Source organism: Symphodus melops (genome assembly GCF_947650265.1).
Source record: "Symphodus melops genome assembly, chromosome: 7".
NCBI lineage: Eukaryota > Metazoa > Chordata > Actinopteri > Labriformes > Labridae > Symphodus > Symphodus melops.
Genome location: NC_136697.1, coordinates 7,080,478 through 7,102,883, shown reverse-complemented (window position 1 = coordinate 7,102,883; position 22,406 = coordinate 7,080,478). Strand labels below are relative to the sequence as shown.

At 40.0% G+C, this 22,406-nt stretch overlaps 1 protein-coding gene and 2 long non-coding RNA genes across 4 annotated transcripts in view; 1 reads left to right on the top strand and 2 right to left on the bottom strand.

The window, feature by feature from the left end:
- The window catches only part of LOC306826474, a 42,403-nt gene that overhangs the window by 5,179 nt on the left and 14,818 nt on the right, over positions 1–22,406 (top strand). The gene's annotated exons all lie outside the window — the stretch shown is intronic.
- Positions 1,700–5,478, bottom strand: LOC306827123 (uncharacterized protein). 2 transcript variants are annotated; one of them, XM_079348792.1, is made up of 5 exons: positions 5,459–5,478; positions 5,266–5,379; positions 4,913–4,972; positions 1,885–1,931; positions 1,700–1,806 (listed from the first exon to the last, which is right to left on the bottom strand). In XM_079348792.1, the coding sequence occupies exons 1-5, from the start codon at positions 5,463–5,465 to the stop codon at positions 1,714–1,716; spliced, it is 321 nt and encodes a 106-aa protein (XP_079204918.1). In that variant the 5' UTR covers positions 5,466–5,478; the 3' UTR covers positions 1,700–1,713. The 2 variants fall into 2 exon arrangements, 1 of the variants encoding a protein (XP_079204918.1); XR_013779583.1 differs by lacking the exons at positions 1,885–1,931; positions 5,459–5,478 and having other exon boundaries at positions 5,266–5,345.
- LOC306826259 lies at positions 17,200–18,875 on the bottom strand. Its single transcript, XR_013779393.1, has 4 exons — positions 18,787–18,875; positions 18,622–18,699; positions 17,367–17,426; positions 17,200–17,268 (listed from the first exon to the last, which is right to left on the bottom strand). It is a non-coding gene; the product is annotated as an uncharacterized lncRNA (long non-coding RNA).

Genomic DNA, 22,406 nt, shown 5'->3' with positions numbered 1-22,406 from the left:
ACATCAGCTTTTGTATCACAGCCCCAGGATGACTCCCTGCAGTTAAAGCTTGAGGACAGTGGCTCACAATCAATGATGTGTTTGTGGTCAATGGTAAATAGACTTCAGCTTTTACATTGCATGTCACAACTCCACATTTACACACTGATGGTAGAGGTTTCTATGTAGAGAAACTATCAGAAGTATTTTACATTCAATGCTTCTGCTGACATTAGCATGACCTCCTCATGTGTACAGTGACACACAACAAGCTTCTTTTAAAAGCCATCCACAAAACATTTCTGTTTTGTAGAACATTCAAAGCTAAATATGTAGCAGGGAGAACATGTGTGTGATGTATTAGACCTTATAACAGCTCTGTGCATCTTACAGACAAACATGGAATTAAATGAAGCATGATTCCTATAGTCTTGATGGTTCACTATTAATGGTATCATCGTAGCACCTTTACCTTGGGTATTTGGCTTGTTAGAGGGACCAGAGAGGCTGCTGGAGCTCTCTTGGATTCCTATTTTTCTTTTGTTAGGACTTTGAACATGCATCGTCTCTTTATGTCCAACAATGAAGGAAATAATATTTATATGTTGCAACTCTGCTGTTTTACCTTCAAAAATCAAACCAACATAAAAAATAACATCCCAGAGAATGTATTCAAAGTGAGGATGAGGAGTGTGTGTGTCTGTGTGTGTGTGTGTGTGTGTGTGTGTGTGTGTGTGTGTGTGTGTGTGTGTGTGTGAGGTGTGCTGTGTGTGGCTAACGGCAGATTGTGTCAGATCTAAAATGGACCAAATAATGAGACAAAACCCCACACTAAATTAATTCACATTTATTTGAATTATACTAAGATTAAAATGTTTTGCACGATGTCTATAACATACATTATTTGTGCAGAAGTAAGCAAACGACAAGTCTGAGGTGAAGCATAATCCACAAATATTTTCAGTCCTTACCTGAAAGCAAACAGTTCAAAGCAGGTTTAAACTTGTTTGTTTTGACTGTAACACCCTGGAAAACTTTGGTGTCATTTTAAAACTTGATTTGAAATGAAGAATAATAGAAGCTCAGAATTACTCTACATCAGGGGTCCCAAACCATCGGGCCTCGGGCTGTTACCAGGCTTTGGGTTGTTTCACACCGGGCCGCTCACATTCAGTGGGAAGCAAGAGAGTGGATTTAAGTGCCATAAAAAAATTTCCTTTGACTTCATCACAAGGCGTTTTTTTACTTGTAAAATCTGTTTGATTTCAGTAAAAGTTAGTAAAATATGAAAATAAAAACATTTTACTGAGGTCACATGTGGGTCAAAGCTGTGCATGCGAGTGAGGATCATGAAGAAACAGGCGACATTAACACATTCTTCTTTTTACTGGGGCTCCGCTGCAGAGTCTACCTGTCAGTCACACACCAAACGCCACGCTATCACCCCATTGTCCCCAGAAAACTGGATCAGAGCTCACACTGATGGTGAGTTAAGTTTTGATTTTCAATAGTTTTCTTCAGTAGTTTGGGTTGCATTGTGCTTTTACTGAACTTCACATATCTCAAAGTGACATAAGTAAAGGGTTGCCATAAAGTGTGATATAATCCTTCCCATCAGCCCATCACAAATATGACAGCTGCTGTCTGGTCTGTCAAGTCAAAATGGTTGGGTACCCCTGTTCTGCATCACATCAGTTAACTTTCCTCTTGTTGAATAAACTTATAAACTGCACGTCAGTGTTGCTGCAGCATGCTGTACATCATGTCATTGCTGGCTGTTGCAGTCGTCCTCTCAGGGATGGTGTGGTACAAATGGTACAAAGACCGCTGGAAAAAGAAAGAAACCAACTTGAACATCTGTTTTATCTGGAAAATAATAAGTATTGTTCTTCTTGTCAGACTTACGTTGCTTTTCCGAGACTCAGTCCTTTTCAGTCCATCAGAACCTGAGACTGAGGAAGACACACAGTGAGAACATTGACTGATGGCTCTGGTTTGTTGTTTGTTAGAAAAGGAGTAACTACAGCATGTTTTAGAGAAGTTGGGAAAACCAGACTGAGGAGAAGCATTTACAACATGAAGTAAGTCATGTAACAGGCAGTGGGGGAAACATTGACACAGTTTTGTGGGAATAGGGTCAAGAGGACATGTAGAGGATTTCAGATGCTTGACCACCTCCTCAACATCAGTAATGCTAACAGGTGAATATTTACAGGGAATAACTTGGACACATGCGGGCTGATGAAAGGAGCCAGGTAAGGGTGAAATAGCCATTACCATTATAAAAAATTTAACTAATTAACTCAGGGCTTTCTAATTACTTAAACAAAATTAATCACATTGAAAGTGCATCACAATACTTGCCCTAAAAAGCAACACTACTCAGTGCAAATTGATTTTGGTGGATGAATGAATACAAAGCTTGTTTGAAATAGTTTTTCTGCACAGCAGCTGGAAAGTTGGATCACACGTTACAATCTGTAGCACATTTTCTAACCCCTTGTCCTCTACCACTAATAGTGGTCTACAGTCCAGAGCAATCAATTTAGGAGTGAATTTGTAAGTTTATCAGATGTTGAATTACAGTCATTTGGTCGAGTTTAGGCTGCAAACGCTTCTTGTTTGTACTTTTGGCGAAGCTATCCCGAAGCTAGCGATCAGCTAGCACGTAGCAATAACAAACAGTTCCGCGCTGTTTATCAGGCAAACTGTGATTAAATCTGTTTAAAAATGTTAACACGTTATTTTCTTGTAATTAGTTAATCGTAATTAACTTGTTAAAGTCCCATCCCCAGTAAAAATATATCTGAAGCCATTGTTTTCAACATTCACCTTAAAGAATTATTTATAATAATGGACTTTAGCTTGTATAGCACTTTTCTAGTCTTCTGACAGAAAGGAGCTTTTACACCACATCAACCACACAGGGATGACCTCCAACCTTTTAACCCTTAAATTGCCATGTTTTTGTCATGGTGCAACCCTATTTTATGGTCTAAAATACACAATAAATGATTTATTTTCAATATACTTCAGGAAAACATGATTATTTATGGCTTGATTATTGCAGCCTGGTATATGTGAAAGATTAGCAGCAACATTTATTTATATGCATTTTTATATTTTTGTTCAGTGTCAAATACTCACACTATGTACCCTTCGCACTAAAATGTGTAAATAAAAACTCAAGTTATAAAAGTTTCATAAATTATAGTTTTTTTTTGTTGATAATGTTATAAATCAGCATCAGTCCTAATCATACATTACATTTTAATGAATGTGTTTATTTTTTAACCCTTAAATTGCCACGTTTTTGTCATAATGCAACCCTATTTATATACTCATATTTTACTGTGCTGTAACAAAGAACCTCACCTATTGCCCATTTAACATTTCCACTCACAGTATTTATTATAACATAAAACAGAGCAAGAACAATCGCGCCAGTTGAGAAATGAGAAGCTTTGCTCCTCTATACTTTGCATGCTGCAGATGAAGGTGTGTAAACAGAGTCGAGATTTGTTTTGGTTGATACAGCGACTTCACTTTCATGTGTTGGGACAGGTCCTATGTTTCATTTATTTCAAAGCTGTGTAGGTGCGCCTTTGTTTCACATATTTTATGAAAAATACAGATGTGGTGCTTTGAACGTTTGCATAAAATATGCACATGAAAAGGAGGATATGTAAACGGTGCCACTTGAAAGCACCATGCACTTTTACATATTGGGTCACACAGTGGTAATGCAAAGGGCCTGCTGTAGACACACACACACACACACACACACACACACTCACATGAACACATTCCCCCACACACTTACTCACACACCCACACAAACGTAATGCCTTTAATGCTTGTGTGGACGGAGGAGATGCGGCTATAGTGAGAGTGCTCTTTATCGGAAAAATCTGGTAGTTTCTCCATTTGCCATATTTGGTAAAAATGATTTAAAAAAAATTAAAAATTAAATCATTTAATTTTGAAGGTTGCGTAACATGAGTATTTCATGCCATATTTTTTACAAAATGCTAATATTAGACAATACATGACAACATTATAGAACACTCAAAAATGCACAACCTTGAATAAATCATCAACAATATGCATAAAAAAAGGATAAAATATGCTAGAAATAAAAAGTCAAAAACCCCATAAAGTGCTTGGGTGCGATAGAGGGTTAAATCCATCTCAATGCAAAAACAAACATCTGTTTGAACATTTAAAAACTCCGCAGAGAACAGTTATTGAACATGTTCTCACAGACACCATCTTCACGTCTCAGCGCTGTGGTCTACCACGCTTCACTTTTACTCAATTAGAGCTGCAGCTCTTTGTGGTTATTGATGCACAAGCTGACATTTACCACAGAAAGTATTTTAATAAGCTAGCTGTGAAAGTCAACTCAAGCATTTCTTTTTTTTTCGGAACGTGTGAAAGACACCTCAGGGACTGACCTGAACCTCAATAAAAAAAAAGAAATTAACAACTCAGCTGTGCATATGTCTCTTCAGCAGAGTCTTCAGTCATGCTTCACTAAAACCTTTACAGCTGGGTGCCTGTTAGAGCAGCCAAACACACCTGACCATTGCTACTGATACTGACTCACACATTCAGGTCATCAATGTTTCTTAAAGTGTTCTCCAAATGCAGCTTCTGTATTATTTCTTGAATTTCCCTCGGGATCAATAAAGTATCTATCTATCTATCTATCTATCTATCTATCTATCTATCTATCTATCTATCTATCTATCTATCTATCTATCTATCTATCTATCTATCTATCTATCTATCTATCTATCTATCTATCAAACTAAATGTAATTCTATTTGATTCCTTGATTCATTATACTAAAAATAACAACTTAACCCCAAGTTTCTCCCACTGGTAATACTTTTTTGTCAAAGTGATCTTCAATCATACAATGTCCTACCTGTGGTTGTGATGAGTGATGGTGTCCTCTGGGTCCTTCTGGACTCTTTCTCTCTGATACCTGCAGCAGAAGAGGCTAGAGTGATCTTTCTTTGGATTTCCAGCAGTTGCAGATGGAGGGGACTATAAAACTGTGATGATTTTGTTGGAGCTTTAATTTAATCAATTCTCAGTTTTTTTCTTGTGTCATGGTTTGGTTACCAGACCTAAACAAATAAATAAAAAAATAAAAAACATCCTTAGGCAAGACACTTAACCCCAAGTTGCTAAAAAAGCTCAAGTCATTTTAACATGACAAATAATCAAATTTCAGTCTCTTAAATTAAAAAAAGATTCTGACTTCCTTCGACTCACCAGCTCTTCTTTTGATCCGGAGAATAACGTTAACAATCCCAGTGACGACCACAGTGGATCCACAACCAGCGAGAACCCAGACAAACGTCCATATCCACGATTCTACAATCACACCTAAGTGCACAGCCAAAACACTTTTACAACAAGAATAGAGAAACATTTTATTCATGTAGTGATATTAATATTGGTCTACCTTTCATTTCAACCTCAGGTGCCGTCGACATATCTGTATCTTAAAAGCACACAAAACAATGTCAACATTAAAACCTAGCCTTGTCTTTGTTCAAAGAAGAAGCCTTGACTCTGTAAGTGGCCTGCTTTCAAGGAGTATTGTTGTTATTAACCATTAGGTGTGCATGCTGCAGGTCTGGGTGTTAGAAGTCCTCACTGATAGATATGTGTGCATGCTGCAGGTCTGGGTGTTAGAAGTCCTCACTGATAGATATGTGTGCATGCTGCAGGTCTGGGTGTAAGAAGTCCTCACTGATAGATATGTGTGCATGCTGCAGGTCTGGGTGTTAGAAGTCCTCACTGATAGATATGTGTGCATGCTGCAGGTCTGTTTGTAAGAAGTCTTCACTGATAGATATGTGTGCATGCTGCAGGTCTGTTTGTAAGAAGTCCTCACTGATAGATATGTGTGCATGCTGCAGGTCTGGGTGTAAGAAGTCTTCACTGATAGATATGTGTGCATGCTGCAGGTCTGTTTGTAAGAAGTCTTCACTGATAGATATGTGTGCATGCTGCAGGTCTGTTTGTAAGAAGTCCTCACTGATAGATATGTGTGCATGCTGCAGGTCTGTTTGTAAGAAGTCTTCACTGATAGATATGTGTGCATGCTGCAGGTCTGTTTGTAAGAAGTCTTCACTGATAGATATGTGTGCATGCTGCAGGTCCTCACAAATGATCTTCTTTCTCCAGATGAAATCATAAAACAAAACCGTCCCCTGCTGTCTCTGTGCCGTCTGTGAACACTTCTGCTCCCTGCACTTGTTTGTTCTGTTACACTACTCATTTGTATTTATTTTGTATATTTGTATAATAATTATTACCATGTTGTTGATGTGAGTGAGCTAACAAGCCAACCAACTTGGCCATGGATCACTCTCTAATCAGCCATTGACCCACCAGATTCTCATCACTCTGCAATCCTTTACCTGCTATGTGTCTGCACCTGGGTTCAACCAGAACCTGTGACACAAGCAGCTGAGTATAAAACATTAACATGCAAGTGAAGTGAAATTTTATTACAGAGGAACTTGTCTCCAATTGTAACTGTATTTGTAAGACCACCTTGGACTCAGTTGCTCTGTACAGTTTGTTATGTCCAGGACACTCTTGAAAAAGAGATTTTTAATCTCAATCAGTTTCTCTTCCTGGTTAAATAAAGGTTAAATAAAAAAATAGAAGAAAGGAAAAAAAAAAAGGAAAACGTCAGGTTTACATGTTTTTTATGAAATCTGGAAAGATGCGATGAACAGTTACCAGAAAGCAATCAAAGAAGCAAAAGCATCCTTTTATTCTAATTTTATCCAACTGTTCTAGCCCTAGAATTTTATTTAAAATCTTAGACTCCATCACCAAGCCCCTTGTCACTTTAGTGATACCTCAGATGAGACATTTTTAAAGTTTTTTACAAATTAAATTCTCAACATTCGTCCCCGTTCTATTTCTAACCTCCTGTTTTTATCCAAATTTTTACAGAAAGTTGTTTCCACATAGATTTTAGCTTTGATGAATGACAGTGACCTCTTTGTTACTCTTAGCTACTGACAGAGGATAGAGTGTAATTTTAATTCTTTTAGACTATATAATCATTTAACAAATAATTGTACTGTTAGGCCAATGTGCCTCTTCTGTATATCCTTATATGGGCCTCTTCCTTTTGCTTTAAAGTTGCAGCATAGACTCTCTATTGTCTTCTCCAGGTGCAGCACCTCAAGGACACTTTCTTTATCAGAAACTAACACACAAACATCACCCCACCTCTGCTCATACTTCTGCTGACACAGCACACAAACATTTTAGAGGAGGCAACTTACTACTGTATATAATCCTGTGATTTCTTACATTCCTTGTCTACTCTCTGGTTTTGGTAGCTGACGTGCGAGTCAGTGAGGTAGACCCTCAGCTGAGACAACGCCCTCGGTATCTGCATTGTATTTCCTTGTTTCATTAAACTTTCAGGTTCGTTTAATTTGAACCTGAGTCTCTCTCTCTTCTCTAAGAAAACTAACACGTACAAGGTGACTCAAAAAAAAAACCCTGAACAAGACTTAAGTGCGGCATTTGACACAGTAGACCATGCCATTTTAATTGAACGCCTAGAATCCTGGGTTGGTGTCAAGGGCACTGAGCTTAGTTGGTTTTATTCCTATTTTTTAGACAGAACCTTTGCGTCCCCATAGGTAACCACTTCTCCTCCACCTCTTTTTTTCACCTCTGGTGTACCGCAAGGTTAAATTTTAGGTCCTCTTTTATTTTCTATTTATATGGTCCCACTCTGTAAAATTAGCGCAGTGGCAGTGCACGTGTTCTCACATATGGAGGCTACAGTCGTCAAGCGGGTGACCAGGGTTCAACTCCAGCCTGTGGCCTCCTCCTTGCATATCGATCTCCTCTCTCTCTCCCTGATTTACAACCCTATCCCAGTCTCTCTAAGGCAAAGGTAAATAAAATATTATCTACACTTTCAAGTTCCAGAGCCAAAGACATATACGTACATGATACAGTGTTATTAAAAAATCCCAAACATTACCTCACCACCTCAATAACACAAATAATTAATTTTACTCATTCATTCAAACCTTGAAACATGCTATTGTTACACCAGTACACAAGTCCAGAGACAGGCAAGAGATATGCAATTACAGACCTATTAGCATACTTCCTGCCATATCAAAGGTCATCAAAAGTGGTTGCAGAACAGCTAGTAGCTCATCTTGATTCTGGTCAAAGTATTCCACTGAAACAGCTTGCTGTTATTTAATTGAGACATTGAAATCAAATCTGGACAAAGGAGGAGTGGTTGGAGCCATATTTCTAGATCTTCTTAAGGCTTTTGATACTGTCAACCACCAGGTACTCCTATCCAAGCTGTCCATATAACTGTCCACACGTACATTAAACTGGATAAACTCGCTGCTTGTCAAATCGCACTCAGTATGTCTATATAAATAATGTAATCTTCATCACCAAAAGCTTGTGAAAAAGCTTGCCTCAAGGCTCCATCTTGGAACCATTGTTATTCAGCATCTACATCAATGATCTCCCATTTGCATGTGATGGTGTGGAGGCCTTGATGTATGTTGATGACACAGTCCTATTTACATACGGCAAGAACACATCTGATGTTGCAGTCAAACTGTCCTGTGCAATGGACAGAATAGCAGCATAGCTGTGTTGTGATATTCTGCATCCTCAGGAATACCATAATTAACAGGATTTTCCAGTTAATGTTGAAAAGCATTAACTCAACCTTTTAAGTGGAAAAACAGATGTCAGAGAGCTCCCAAGGACCTGGAGAAACTGATAATGACAGGATGTTGATTAACAATCTTTCCTAGTTTCAGTCAAAGACCAAACCAAGTTATTTATGCTTTGAAAGCTCTCCACATTCCGAACTTTGGACAATGTCACCCACTCTTCAAACAAGAAACCAGATATGCTTTGGTCCAGCAGACTGACTGTCTTTCTTTATGACAGTTAGGAGTTCGAGAGTTCCACCCAAACCTGTTGATGTCTTCAGGACGTCCCGGAAAACAGAATAGTTAAACCATCACTATCCTGCCCTCCTTGCATGTATCCAATACAATTCAGCAGGTAGCCTAACTCTTCTTGAATGAAACGCAGAGTCAGGATGTAGCGTCCTTAGCTCCTATTTATTCCACGCATCCAAAACAGAGTAAAAAGACGGTGATGCCAAAAGTGCAAACCAGGAAACAGATGGCAGTAGATGAACTTAGACATGTGCTGACAACTGCTAGTTGCATATGAATGATAACAAACCAAACAAAATGGCTGACTTCCTGTCAGATCGGCCTTCAAAATAAAAGTCTGTATCAAACTCAAACCAAAGCAACACAAAAAATTATATAAAGCGTTTCCAAGGGCAGTACACTCCCCGCCTGGTATCTATTAAGATGCCACATAATTAACTAAACCATTTTTTAATTAAACACTTCAGTCCTTTGTCTTTAGAAGCAGAACGATCTCTGTTACTGGCCTGAAGAACTTCCTCACGGATCCATCCTTGGCGACTTTGATTTCGAGCTTGCGGACTTTACCATCACGTCCAGGAAAAGTCTTGATCACAAGGCCAATGGGCCAGTTGTTGCAGCACGTTTGACTTGTTTGACTTGTCTTTTAGCATGACGACATCCCCTTCTTCAATGTTAGGGCTGGACTCTTGCCATTTGTTCCGAACTTGTAACGTGTGCAGGTATTCGTGCTTCCAGCGACTCCAGAATTGGTCTGCCAACCTTTGCACTTGGCGCCACTGCTGTTTGTACAAGTCCTTCTCCATGAACTTCCCGGGCGGAGGTGGAACACTTGGCTTGTGAGTGAGCAGCATTGCTGGGGTAAGTATCTGTGGAGTGTCTGGATCAGATGAAACCGAAACTAATGGCCTGGAGTTGATAATCGCTGTCACTTCTGCCATGAAAGTGCTTAGAACTTCATGGGATAAGCTGGAGTGAGTACGCATCAACATTGAGTCCAAAATCCTCCTGGAGACCCCTATCATGCGTTCCCATGCACCGCCCATATGCGAGGAGTGGGGTGGATTGAAGTGCCAAGAACAACCTTGGCTGATGGTGTACCTCTGTACTTCAGATTCCTCCATAACCTTCTGAAACTCCAACTCCTTGCAAGCCCCAATAAAATTGGTTCCGCAGTCTGAGTGTAGTTGTTGAGAAGGGCCACGGATTGCAAAGAATCTTCTCAAGGAGTTGATGAAGGAAGAAGTATCCATGGACTCAAGAAGTTCTATATGGACATCTCGAGTACTTAGGCATGTGAACAGTGCAGCCCAACGCTTGTTCTGAACTAGGCCTCCCCTTGTGCGCCTACTTGTTACATGCCAAGGGCCGAAGACATCCACACCAGTGTACGTGAAGATACGTCTCTTTCCACCAATCAGCCAGATGCCAGCAGCTCGTATGGCACCTTCGGTGAAGCTTCGACCTTGGTGTTCAACACGCTCATGATGATGTCTTATGAGCAACGTAGACACATGGTGTTTGCCGGGCAGAATGACTGGATGCTTTTCAACATTGCTGAGATCAGCCAGCCTCAACCTGCCTCTGATTCTCAGCAAGCCATCTGGACCAAGGAGAGGATTCAGCTTGAACAATGAGCTTTTCTTGTTAACATCAAGTCCTTTGGACAGAGACTCGTATTCTTCAGGAAAACTAGCTCTCTGTACAGCAAGAAGTAGGACTATGGTTGCTTTTGACAACTCATCGACACTGTGAGGTTTGGAACACTTATGCCACCCGGTGCATTTGGTGATATCCTGATTAGCTGACTTGAATGAACAAGCTACATGGAGAAGGGTTGCGATAGCCCTTTGCAAGGACTTCCAGGAGGAGAATCTTTCAAATCTCTCAGGACCCATTAGCTTGTCATTTTGGCTGGTCACACAACTTGTCACTAGTGGTCGGATCTCCACATCTTCATCCGGATCGACAAGTTCAAAGGGTTGTGGATGTTCAGCAACTGGTCGTGGCTTGTACAGAAAATCTGGACCTGTGAACCAGTTAGTTTGGGTGAGGCTTGAGGCTGGAACCCTAGAGGCGTGGTCAGCCGGGTTGTGCTCCGTGGGCACGTAACACCATTGGTTCAGCTCTGTGGATTGTCGGATCCTTAGAACCCTGTTGTGGACATACACGTAAAACCTTTTTGTCTGATTGTGTATATATCCCAACACAACTTTACTGTCGCAATAGAAGGTGACTGCATCCATTGGAAGATCAATTTCTTGGGCAATGAACTCTGCCATTTCGATGGCCAACACTGCGGCGCAAAGTTCCAATCTGGGTATGGTGGGTTCATTGGGAGGCGCAAGTTTGGCCTTCCCTAAGATGAAACCCACGTGGATCTGGCCATCTTCGTCAGTTGTTCTGAGGTATGCTACTGCCCCAATAGTTTTGTGGAGGCATCTGAGAAAATGCAAATCTCCCTCTGTTTTGCTTTGAAGGGAGAGGTGGTGGTATAAGCACGAGGAATGTGAAGATGTTGTAATTCCTGCAGTGAATCTCTCCATGCTTCCCACAAGTTGAGCTTATCTTGGGAAAGTGGCACATCCCATTCAGTTCCTTCTAAAGTGAGCTCTCTCAACAGTGACTTCCCTTGAATGGTCACAGGGGCGACGAAACCAAGTGGGTCGAAGAGGCTGTTTATGGTAGAAAGAACTCCTCGGCGTGTAAATGGCTTGTCAGTGGCGGATATTTGGAAGGTGAAGGTGTCTGTGTTGACTTCCCAACTCAAACCAAGACTTCTTTGTGCAGGTCCGTTTTCAGCTCCAAGAAAGAGATCGTTGATGTCTTTAGCGTGGTCTCCTTCTGGAAATGCCTTCATAACTTCAACACTATTAGACATGATCTTATGGAGTGTCAAGTTCGAGTCTGAAAGGGAAGCTTGGGTTTCCTGCAACAGAGTGATTGCTTCTTCTTCTGTAGGTGTTGAGACCAATCCATCATCCACATAAAACTCACGCTCTACAAAGTGCCTCGTGTCTGACCCGTACTGCAGTTCTCCAAACTCAGCTGCTCGCCTGAGGCAGTATGTGGCCACAGCTGGAGAAGGGCTTTTGCCGAACACATGGAACCCTCAGAAAGCCACCTCTCTTGCAAATTGAATGGCAACTTCTCCACGACCGGTTTTATACCTCGGGCAGTGTCCAGGAATGCCAAGCCTGGCAGATATCCATCTTCTTTCGCTGACAGTAGCTCCTTTAAAAGGTCTCCCAGTTCTCTCAACTTGTGCATCTCCTTATTTGTAATTTTTGGAAAATTGTCAAGTTTGGTGAAGAGCGCACTTTCTATTACTTCTGGAGCCCCATAGCATTCATCAAGCCTAGCCCATGCTGTTTGAAGGGCTGCCTTTGGATTGCTGATGTAAACTGCCCTCAGACGTCTGACGTGTTCAGAGGATTCTTTCCCCAGCCATTTTGAAAGTAGATCCAACTGTTCACCGGCTGTTAGATCTAAATCATTGATCGTGTTGAAGAAAGAAGACTTCCATGCTCTGTATGATTCAGGATGGTCGTCGAAGTTTGATAGACCTGTAGACACAAGTTCTTTGCGCGCTAGATACTTTGCCATGTCCATCACAACATTATGCTCTGCACTGGTTTGAGATGCGTCTGACGTGTGAGAAGTACCAGAGTACTTGGGGAGAGCTAACTTGGGGGTGCGATCGACACTATTAGTCTCTGGTTCTCTTTTGACTTGGAAGTGTGGTTGGGTTGATCGACTAGCATTAGGCATCATATGAGGAGATGGAAGTGTTTCCTGTCCCTGTTGAGACAGAGTATGCCAAGAGTCTTTCACACAATATTCTTCATCATTGTATCTAAATGGTTTTGGAACATTAAGTTGAGGCTCAATAGAACGTGCTTCCATCTCTGAAAAGTATGCGGGTTCAGGACGTTGGTCCAAATAGTTGGTTTGATCATCAACATATTTGGCTACACGTTCTTGTGCATCTTGAACCATGACAGGGAGGCTCCTTTTGCTACGAAACTCTTCCTCTTCTTGTTCTGCTGCTGCTTCCAACACTTCTGCCTGTGCTGTAGCAGCTGCAGCCTCTCTTTCCAACTGTAAAGCATCAAGATTAGCTTCAAGTCTTGCTTTGTCCACTTTGATGCTAATTTCACGCTCCGCAAATGTGACACGTGCACGAGCAGCTTCGGCCTTAGCCCTTGCTCTAGCTGCTGAAGCACTGACAGATGAGGATTTTGTACTTGAGCTTTTATGGCTTCTGCCTGGCAAGCCCTCTTGAGAAGACCTTGGACCTTTAGGCTTAACATCATCGTTCTGTGCTTTGTCCATGTTTGCGTATACTGTTCCACTGTTGTATAGTTGTTTGCCAATGCGCTCGTCTTTTTACTATCCTGCCCTCCTTGCATGTATCCAATACAATTCATCAGGTAGCCTAACTCTTCTTGAACGCAGAGTCAGGATGTAGCGTCCTTAGCTCCTATTTATTCCACGCATCCAAAACAGAGTAAAAAGACGGTGATGCCAAAAGTGCAAACCAGGAAACAGATGGCAGTAGATGAACTTAGACATGTGCTGACAACTGCTAGTTGCATATGAATGATAACAAACCAAACAAAATGGCTGACTTCCTGTCAGATCGGCCTTCAAAATAAAAGTCTGTATCAAACTCAAACCAAAGCAACACAAAAAATTATATAAAGCGTTTCCAAGGGCAGTACAATCACCTGTCTATATGAGAAATGTGTATATTCAAGAGAGAGTACATGTCTAAGATTTAAAACCATGCCTGTTGTTGTAAACAGTTAGACAAACTGTTTAAAAGAAAACTAAACTAAACTTTTCCCCTCCAACTGTTTTTATGCTCTGTCGTAAAGCCATAAAACTAGACTGACCTCTCATCAGGTCAAGATGACCATCTGGGAGTGATTAAGAAGGACCTACAGTCACTGCCCAAGACTTTGAAAAACTCCAATGTTGAAATCTCTATAAACGAAACGCAGATGCATCTTTTCATATCTATATGAAAAGATGCATCTGCGTTTCGTTTATATTCGAAAATGTCATTTAGCAGCTTATATCATGATTTTTTTCAGATCAAAATCCGATGTGTAATAAAGGAATTATGAGTAATTAAATTTTAATAGGAATTGGACGTGGAACAACATTGCCATCAAGTGGACAAAAACCATTGTGGGATGTGTAAGCTATGTAATGATGTAGTTGTACTCTCATAATTATAGATTGTGTTACTTAGTAACATAAGACGTTATTTAAAGACACTAAGTCTTCATATGTGATTAATTTCACAAAAAGGTTTTCTTATATAAATATTATTTTTCCAAACTTCAGGATGAAATGTATCGACCGATGGTAACCACTCCTTTAAACCTGATATATTAACCTAAAATATATGATGTAACATACATTGATGTGAATCTGAAAACTACTGATATCAAATTGAATGTATGGTGATTTACAAATGTTTAGTCTTATTCTTAAACTTAGTGAGGAATCTAAAACTCTTTAAGTAAAGACAACGCCTATACATTCAGGAGGAGGGCCTGAAACTCCCCCTTTTCTTGCCCTGATAAAACCCCTTAACAGAAGTGATACTTGGGTTTTCGTGGCTTGTGCTTCGTTTTTTGCTGGTCTTTTGTGCTGGCTTGTGAGCTGTTAAGCTCTTAAAGGGGCTGACTCTGTTCCAGCGAGTCTAGCCAGGCCCAGCAGTTAGATCCCCTGCTGCAATTTTTCTAGAAGAGGAACTTGTCTTGTCTTCATCTAATTTTTTAACTTTTCCCGCAAGGCAGTTTACTTTAATTCTTAAGGTTTTTATCGTAGGAACGATTCCTACTGAATTAATTTTAATTACAACTTTTTACACGTACATTTTTGGATTATAATCTTTTCTTGCACAAGCAAGGCCTTTTCAAATTTTTCTTCGGCTCGCCGCATGTTTGGACATTTTCCAGATCTGGATTAAAGTCGAGATAGCCATGAGATTAATCTGAGAAGGAAATTGGACTTTCAAAGACTTTCAAAATAATAAATTTTTTTATATTCACTCGGGACGCTGAGGCGTCACCATCCAGAATTCACACTTCTGATATGAGATTGATTTCATTAATAACTAATAACTTATTAATTATTCATAATTAATATAGTTATTCCTGGAAAATCCAGGTTTTACGTTCAACGAGGAACGTATTAGACTAATGTTTAATACACTTTTAATAGACTTTTACATATGTAGCATCCTATGTGAGGCTAGGAAATATTGTCTAATCAATTAAAATACGCAACAGCTGCATGACTCTTGCCTAACACTTAACAGTGATAAAACTCTCACTGTGCATTTTTCGAACAAAAACTGTTGTAATGACTGGCCTAATATCTCAGTAAAATTTCAAATGATAAATAATGTTGAAGATGTTAAGGCATCATATTGGATCCAACACTGACCTTCAAGAAGCATGTAAAAAAACTAAATAAAACTTTAAAATACAACCATAAAAGAACAGAACAGTATCCCCCATGACCTAAAAGCACATACAGACGTTCATCTGTTCTCACGACACATTAAGAAATGGATTATAAATAACCAAATATGCCCTGACTGATTTTATTCTCTTATATGTGTTTCCTCTTAATGTTCAGTATTTTAACTTTGTTAAATGTAGACTTTGTGTGGAGCATTTGTGTATTGTGATATGATGTGAATTTCTACGTTTTATTGTACTGTGTGTCCATTCTGTATTGACCTACTCAGGGACTATTATATTATGTACTACTGTTATTTTTGTACATGGCTCCTGACAACTAAATTAATAAACGAAACTAAACTAAACTAATAAAGGCAAAAGGCCAAAAACATCACTTAAAAAAACCAAAACAATAAAAAAAAAAAAATATATATATATATATATCCAGCGCCGTAACCTTTACGTCTTTTCATCGTTATGCGGTCAACACACAGGTATACCTTCCGCTGGGACCTGATTACCAAGTAAGCCTAGCTGCTGTTTCTGTCTCAAGGATATAAAGTGTTGGATGGCTCAAAGTTTTTTACAATTAAATGAGTTGAAGTCAGAAATCATACTCTTCAATTCTCCACCCCAAAACATTTGCCAGATTGTAAGTACACTTAGTCCATTGTCTGCTAACATCACTCCCACTGCAAGAAATTTAGGAGTCATTTTTGATTCAGAACTCAACTTCAACCAACACATCAAGAAAGTCGTTCAGTCCTGCTTCATCCAAATCAGATCAATTAAAAAAATTAAATCAATTGTCCCGCCTGCTGACCTGGAAAAACTAATCCACTCGCTAATGTTTTCTCGCCTCAATTATTGCAACTCCTTCTCTCCCGTCTAACCCACAAATCACTTTTCCCGCCTTCAACTGGTCCAGAATGCAGCAGCTCGGCTTCTCACTGGTTTTAACAGATGACATCACATCAGTCCTGTTCTCGCTTCTCTCCAATGGCTACCTGTCACTTTTAGAATTGATTTTAAGATTTTACTGATTACTTTTAAAGCCTGTCTTGGCCTCGCCCAAGTTACAGTTGTGACATTTTAACCCCCTATCAACCACCCCGAGATCTTAGATCCTCAGGCAGCTCCCTTCTCCCAAAATCGAGGCTCAAGTCTAAAGGAGACCGAGCCTTTGAGATCAGGACCCCTCGACTTTGGAACGACCTGCCTGAGGAGATAAGGCGGGCAGGGTCAGTGGAATCTTCTAAATCACTTCTTAAAACTAATTTTTATAGACTTGCTTTTATGTGATCTGTCCTTTTAAGAACTCTATTTACTCTCCTTTTCCTCATTCATTTAATTGCTTTTTTGTCCATCTCCCCCTTATTTGTTTTTAGCCTTTTAATTTCTCCTTTCCTGCACTTATTTCACTGCTCTTAGTATTTCATAATTCCTACTCCTTTTAACGTTTAACTCTCCTGCCGTCTGCTGTCTTACTCATTTTACCATCTCTTGTTTACCATATCTCTTCTTTTATCCTCATTCTACCTGTGATGTGATGTCGCCCCCCGCCCCATCTTATTTTTAGTTCCTTTATTTGAGCCTTTTATTTTCAATTTGGTCCATCCATTTACCTCTGTTCCTCTCTAAATGATTTTGTATGTATTATATTTGTCCATCACTTCTTCCTCTCTAAATGCTGATGTGATTGCGGTTAAATGCAAAATTAAACATGTCACCTGGTTTCACTGGTGTAGAGGGGGAAAAGGTGGGGCCATCCTTGTTACTTGCTGGACCAACCGTCCAACCTTGTTAATATAAAAGAGATCATTTCAAACTAATCATAATGAAAAAATAATTTTAACTTCTTAAGTAATGTCACATGTAAAATATTTTATTTGATTACCTGATGTTTGTTTTAAAGGTGTCACCATTGTGGAAGCACGAGAGCTACTTGTATGTAGAGCTGGTGGATGAAGTCAAATAGAGTTAGTTATACTTGTTTGTTAAAGTGATCTTGAGTCATATCATGACCTACCTGTGGTTGTGATAAATGATGGTGTCCTCTGGGTCCTTCTGGACTCTTTCTCTTCAGTACCTGCAGCAGAAGAGGTCAGAGTGATGTCAATGTCAATCTGAGTGATAACATGGGAAACTTTATTTGGATTTCCAGCACAAAGAAAACCTCTCTTCTTTTTGTCTTTAGTCATTCTTTTACACTTTATTCTTGTTGATTGGTTAAATGTTTTTGTATAGTTGTTGTTATTTGCTGCTCTGTGTGCCCACCTGGCAGGGCACAATCGATCCCCTCGAGTGAAAAAAGAGCCTACGTGACTATTTACCATCTCCCAAGGCTGAGAAGGAGATGGAGTCTAGTGAGAAAGAGCCTGGGTGACTATTCCCACATCTGTCCATGTTGAAGAAGGAGGTGGAAGACAAAACATCCTTATATACTGTGCATTAAGTATTGTAAGACTTTTTTGATACATTTTATATGACAGATCATATCAGACATTTGTACGAAGTAAAGCGCACATAGTACACGTGAAGTTAAATTTTACATAACAGCTATCTATCTAGCGAACTGACCATCCAAGAAAAAACATCAATAGTCTCCTTCAATCCCGGTCACCAGGATGGATTGTGCCCTCTTCAAAGTAATACCTGACTGACTGCCTTATTGAAGTTTAACCCATACAGATGACTTTTTCAAAAAGTCCATCTGTAGCCCAGTGAATCTGTATCTCTGTACTGTCTTCCTCTGGGAAAGATGATTTCATGATCATATCACCATTATGCCAACAATACTATCTCAAAGCTGTTTGGGAAAAAAAAAAACATGAAAAGGAATCAAACTTCCTCTCATAAATGTTAGTAACTGTTTGATGTTACCCAAAAGTGGATTTAACCTAATTCTATGAAACCTGATCCTCACAAACCTGATGTATCATTTTGATTGGACCAGATATCTTCACCACTAAAGTTGATCAGTTCATTGGCCCGTTTTAATGAAATATCAAATCTTGGTTTGTTCATGACATTTACACCACAGGGCTGGGGATACAAAAATGCATCAAAGAAACAGACTCATTGTGCAAAGGCCATAGGCAACACAGAATTCAATCCAAATATGTCTAAACGATACAGTAGCCTTTACTCACCTTGATCAGCAGGTGATGTTTTAATAGAAACTGAGGTTGTCAAAGTGCTGACACTCTCCTTGTTTGGGTTTGTAACACCTACAAATAAAAATAAAAATGTGTTCATGACATTTACACCACAGGGCTTTTCTTCTGCTGATCCAGCAAGATGACAGATTTACTTACTTTTAACAGTGACAGAGGAATAATCACTGTGTGAAGATCGAACATTTCTGTCTCCAATCTGAACAGTGTAAAAACATTTCACTTTGACCTCAGCAGGTGAACTCTGATGATCCATCATCAGCAGTTTACTTCCTGTCAGAGTCTGCAGACAGGATAATATGCTCACAGTTCCTGCTCTTAAAGTTTGGTAGTAACACTGAGACCGAGATGATGGAGTCAGACAGGTCAGTGTGACTGAGTCTGTCTCTGTGATCACTGCTGGATTCACCGTCAGGTCAGGTTGAGGAAGAGCTGAAAATATGAGCATATATGTTGTAAAAATATTAAAATAGATATATTTACAACAGCCTAAAACCTGTCTGTTTCTGGCTGATTATATAAAATAAATATATTAATATTCACAACCTTTCTATTACTTACTGTGTATGCTGATTGAGACTGTGTCACTTTCTGGAGATCGAACATTTCTGTCTCCAATCTGAACAGTGTAAAAACATTTCACTTTGACCTCAGCAGGTGAACTCTGATGATCCATCATCAGCAGTTCACTTCCTGTCAGAGTCTGCAGACAGGATAATATCCTCATAGTTCCTCCACTTAAGGTGAAGTAATAACACTGAGACCGAGATGATGGAGTCAGACAGTTCAGTGTGACTGAGTCTGTCTCTGTGATCACTGCTGGATTCACCGTCAGGTCAGGTTGAAGAAGAGCTGAAAATATAAACCATGAATATGTTGTATGAAACTCAAACAAAACCTGCATGCTTAAACTCTTCAGTAGTACATCGATCTCAGCACAGTTAAGAACAATAAGAGATCACAGACTGACCTTCTGTTTGAATCCCATTAAAGACATCTGTTGGAAATACAGAGAGAAAGTAAGGTGACTACACACAATAATAAGTTAAAGAGTTCACACTTTCAAACTCATCCAAATATTTAATTATTTCAAACAGAGAATTATTAACTGAGACTAAAATGGATTTTATTTGTCACAACGTGCAGAACACACAAAACACAATCTCACCGACTCAAAGTTTAAGCACAGACATGATGATGTCATCAACGTCATGTTTCTATGTATTAATCTGCAGTGCTTTATAACAGTCCATGATAATAATGAATAAATCAATAAAGGTTTAACTTACACATGAAGAAGACAACCAGCAGACGTGCGGCCATGATGAAGCTGAACACTGAGACTGTGCAGAGGATACTTGTGTGTCTGACTGTGAGGACTTTGTGGTTAATGAGACCAAGTTCTTAAAATGTAACACCAGAACTATCGCCAGAAATTATACTCGCTGACAGAGAAACCACAGCTGAACTTTTAAATCTCCCATATCGGAAACTATCATCTGTAGAAAGAAGACATGGTGAATCTTCAGGTGTAAAATATACACTTCATAAACATGCTGAGCTTGTTCGTAGTCTGCTGTATTATAGACAAAGTTTTTTCCATTTTATTATCAAAACAGTTTATATTCACTAATTTGTCTCCTCAAACTGGATGTTTTCTTCTGCTTCTTTCAGTTTTCAGTCATTGTTTGAATAATATTTTACATACAGATGTGATAGATTTGTGTCTCTAGTGGTTTTCTCTTTCTCCTCATTGTATTATAATGTCTTCAATATTCTAGTTTTTTTTAAAATTCTGGTCTCTACAGTGAACAGGTGTATAAAAAGATGTGTTTGGTTAATTGGAGGGGTTTTGATGGAATGGTTTAACATCAGCTTCTGTAGAGGACATTAAAAAGCCATACACTGCCACCTACTGGCCAGCTATAGTAAGTGTACCAGACAGTCTTCAAGATCAAAATGATTATCACCAAGTCATCATTGCTAAGAGGCTGATTACAGTATCATCTGCAAATAAATGAGCATGTGCAATGGTAACGTAGTGACCGATATTGGTCATTCAAAGTGTGAATGACAGTGGCCCCAAGACTGAGCCATGTGGCACACCATTTCTTACTTCAAGATATCTGCTACTAATGCCTTCAAAGTGTACATATTTCAATCTATTTGATAAATGATTTACATACCAACATGCAGATTGTTTGGAGAGTCCAATGGTGCGCAGGTGGTAAGTTTTTTGTAGCGTCAAGAAGACCTAGGTTCCTATAGGACTTTGATAGATCCCCTCAGGGCCCACCGCTGACTTTGACAGGAAAGAGTCTAGTTGGAAGGAGGTTCAGGATGTCGTCAAGGCAGGGAGAGCCAGTTCAGCCCCTGGACCAAGCGGAGTGCCCTACAATGTGTACAAGAGTTGTCCCAGACTCCTTTGCTGGCTGTGGAAGACCCTGAGGGTTATCTGGAGGAGGGTAAAGGTAGCCCAACGATCGAGATTTGCGGAAGTTGTCTGGGTTCCCAAGGAGGAGAAGAACATTGAACAGTTCAGGACCATCTTGCTGCTCAGCGTTGAGGGGAAGATTTTCTTGCGATCCTACCCTGGTGGTGTGGTCATGCAGTTGATCAGAGAGGCAAAAGAACAAAAAAGAAAAACTGACTCATCGAATACATACCGCTTTCTGCCTCAATCAAAAAACAAATTGCGGACTTCAAATGTGTCTGGAACCCAATAATCAATAAGCTCATTTAATAACTACCTACAACATCATACTTATCAACTCTTTCTGCCTGTGCACCAATCACACCCAATCCACACACAAACACATTTTTCTTGGAACCCCATTTACACGCCCCTTTATTTTTTTCAACTACTCCCCATGCTGTCCCCTAAATTATTGTCAATTATGATCATTATTATCATTATTGAATGTTTTTTTTTCTTCATTTTTTCTTCATTTTTTATAGCCTTCATGGATAAAAATACATCAACGGGCTAGGTCCACATGCCAACAAATGCACTGTTTCTTTCGTTTATCTGCTTTATTTGATTTTCATTTTATTTTCTGTTAGCCTGTATCCTCCAGTGAGTTAAGCCCCCGGCCGTCACCCCTCCGCCCCCCGGCTCATCGACGGGCATCTTGCCTTCACAGTAAGTAAAATCATAGTCATCTGTCGCAGGGGACGTGGGACCTGGGACGTGGGTCCTGACGAGAGGAGCTGGATCTCCCGAGCTCCCATCTCGGACGCATCACTCATCCGGGATTTCTACAACGTGAACTTGGTTAAGCCTGGTGGACCGCCTGGAGTCGGTCATTGAGGGGGGGTACTGTTATGATAAGGTTCTGTTTAGTGCCCTCCCACTTGTGTGTTGTCTGTTTCCCTCTTTCAGTCTGCTCCATACAGACAGAGTCTCCTGTGTTTCAGCTTCCGGTTCGGCCGAGGACCGAGGAGACTGCAAATAAGACACTTGGGATCCACCCAGAGTCTCCTGTGTTTCAGCTCCTGTGGGTCATCTGTGTGATCAGCGGCAGGTGTGGCAGCCAGGTGTTCCACATCAGCTCATCAACCTCCAGTAGTATACCCGGACTCTACCTTCACTCCTCACCAGATTATTATCTACCCCCAGAGGTATCAAACCCTCACATCTCGGCTCTCATATTATTCCTAATGAAAGTATTGTAGCGATCAGCCAATCGCAGGGGCTGGATGCTGCAAAGCATTATGGGTGTTTGGGACTTTGGTGTGAACCATGACTGTTTGGGGTATTG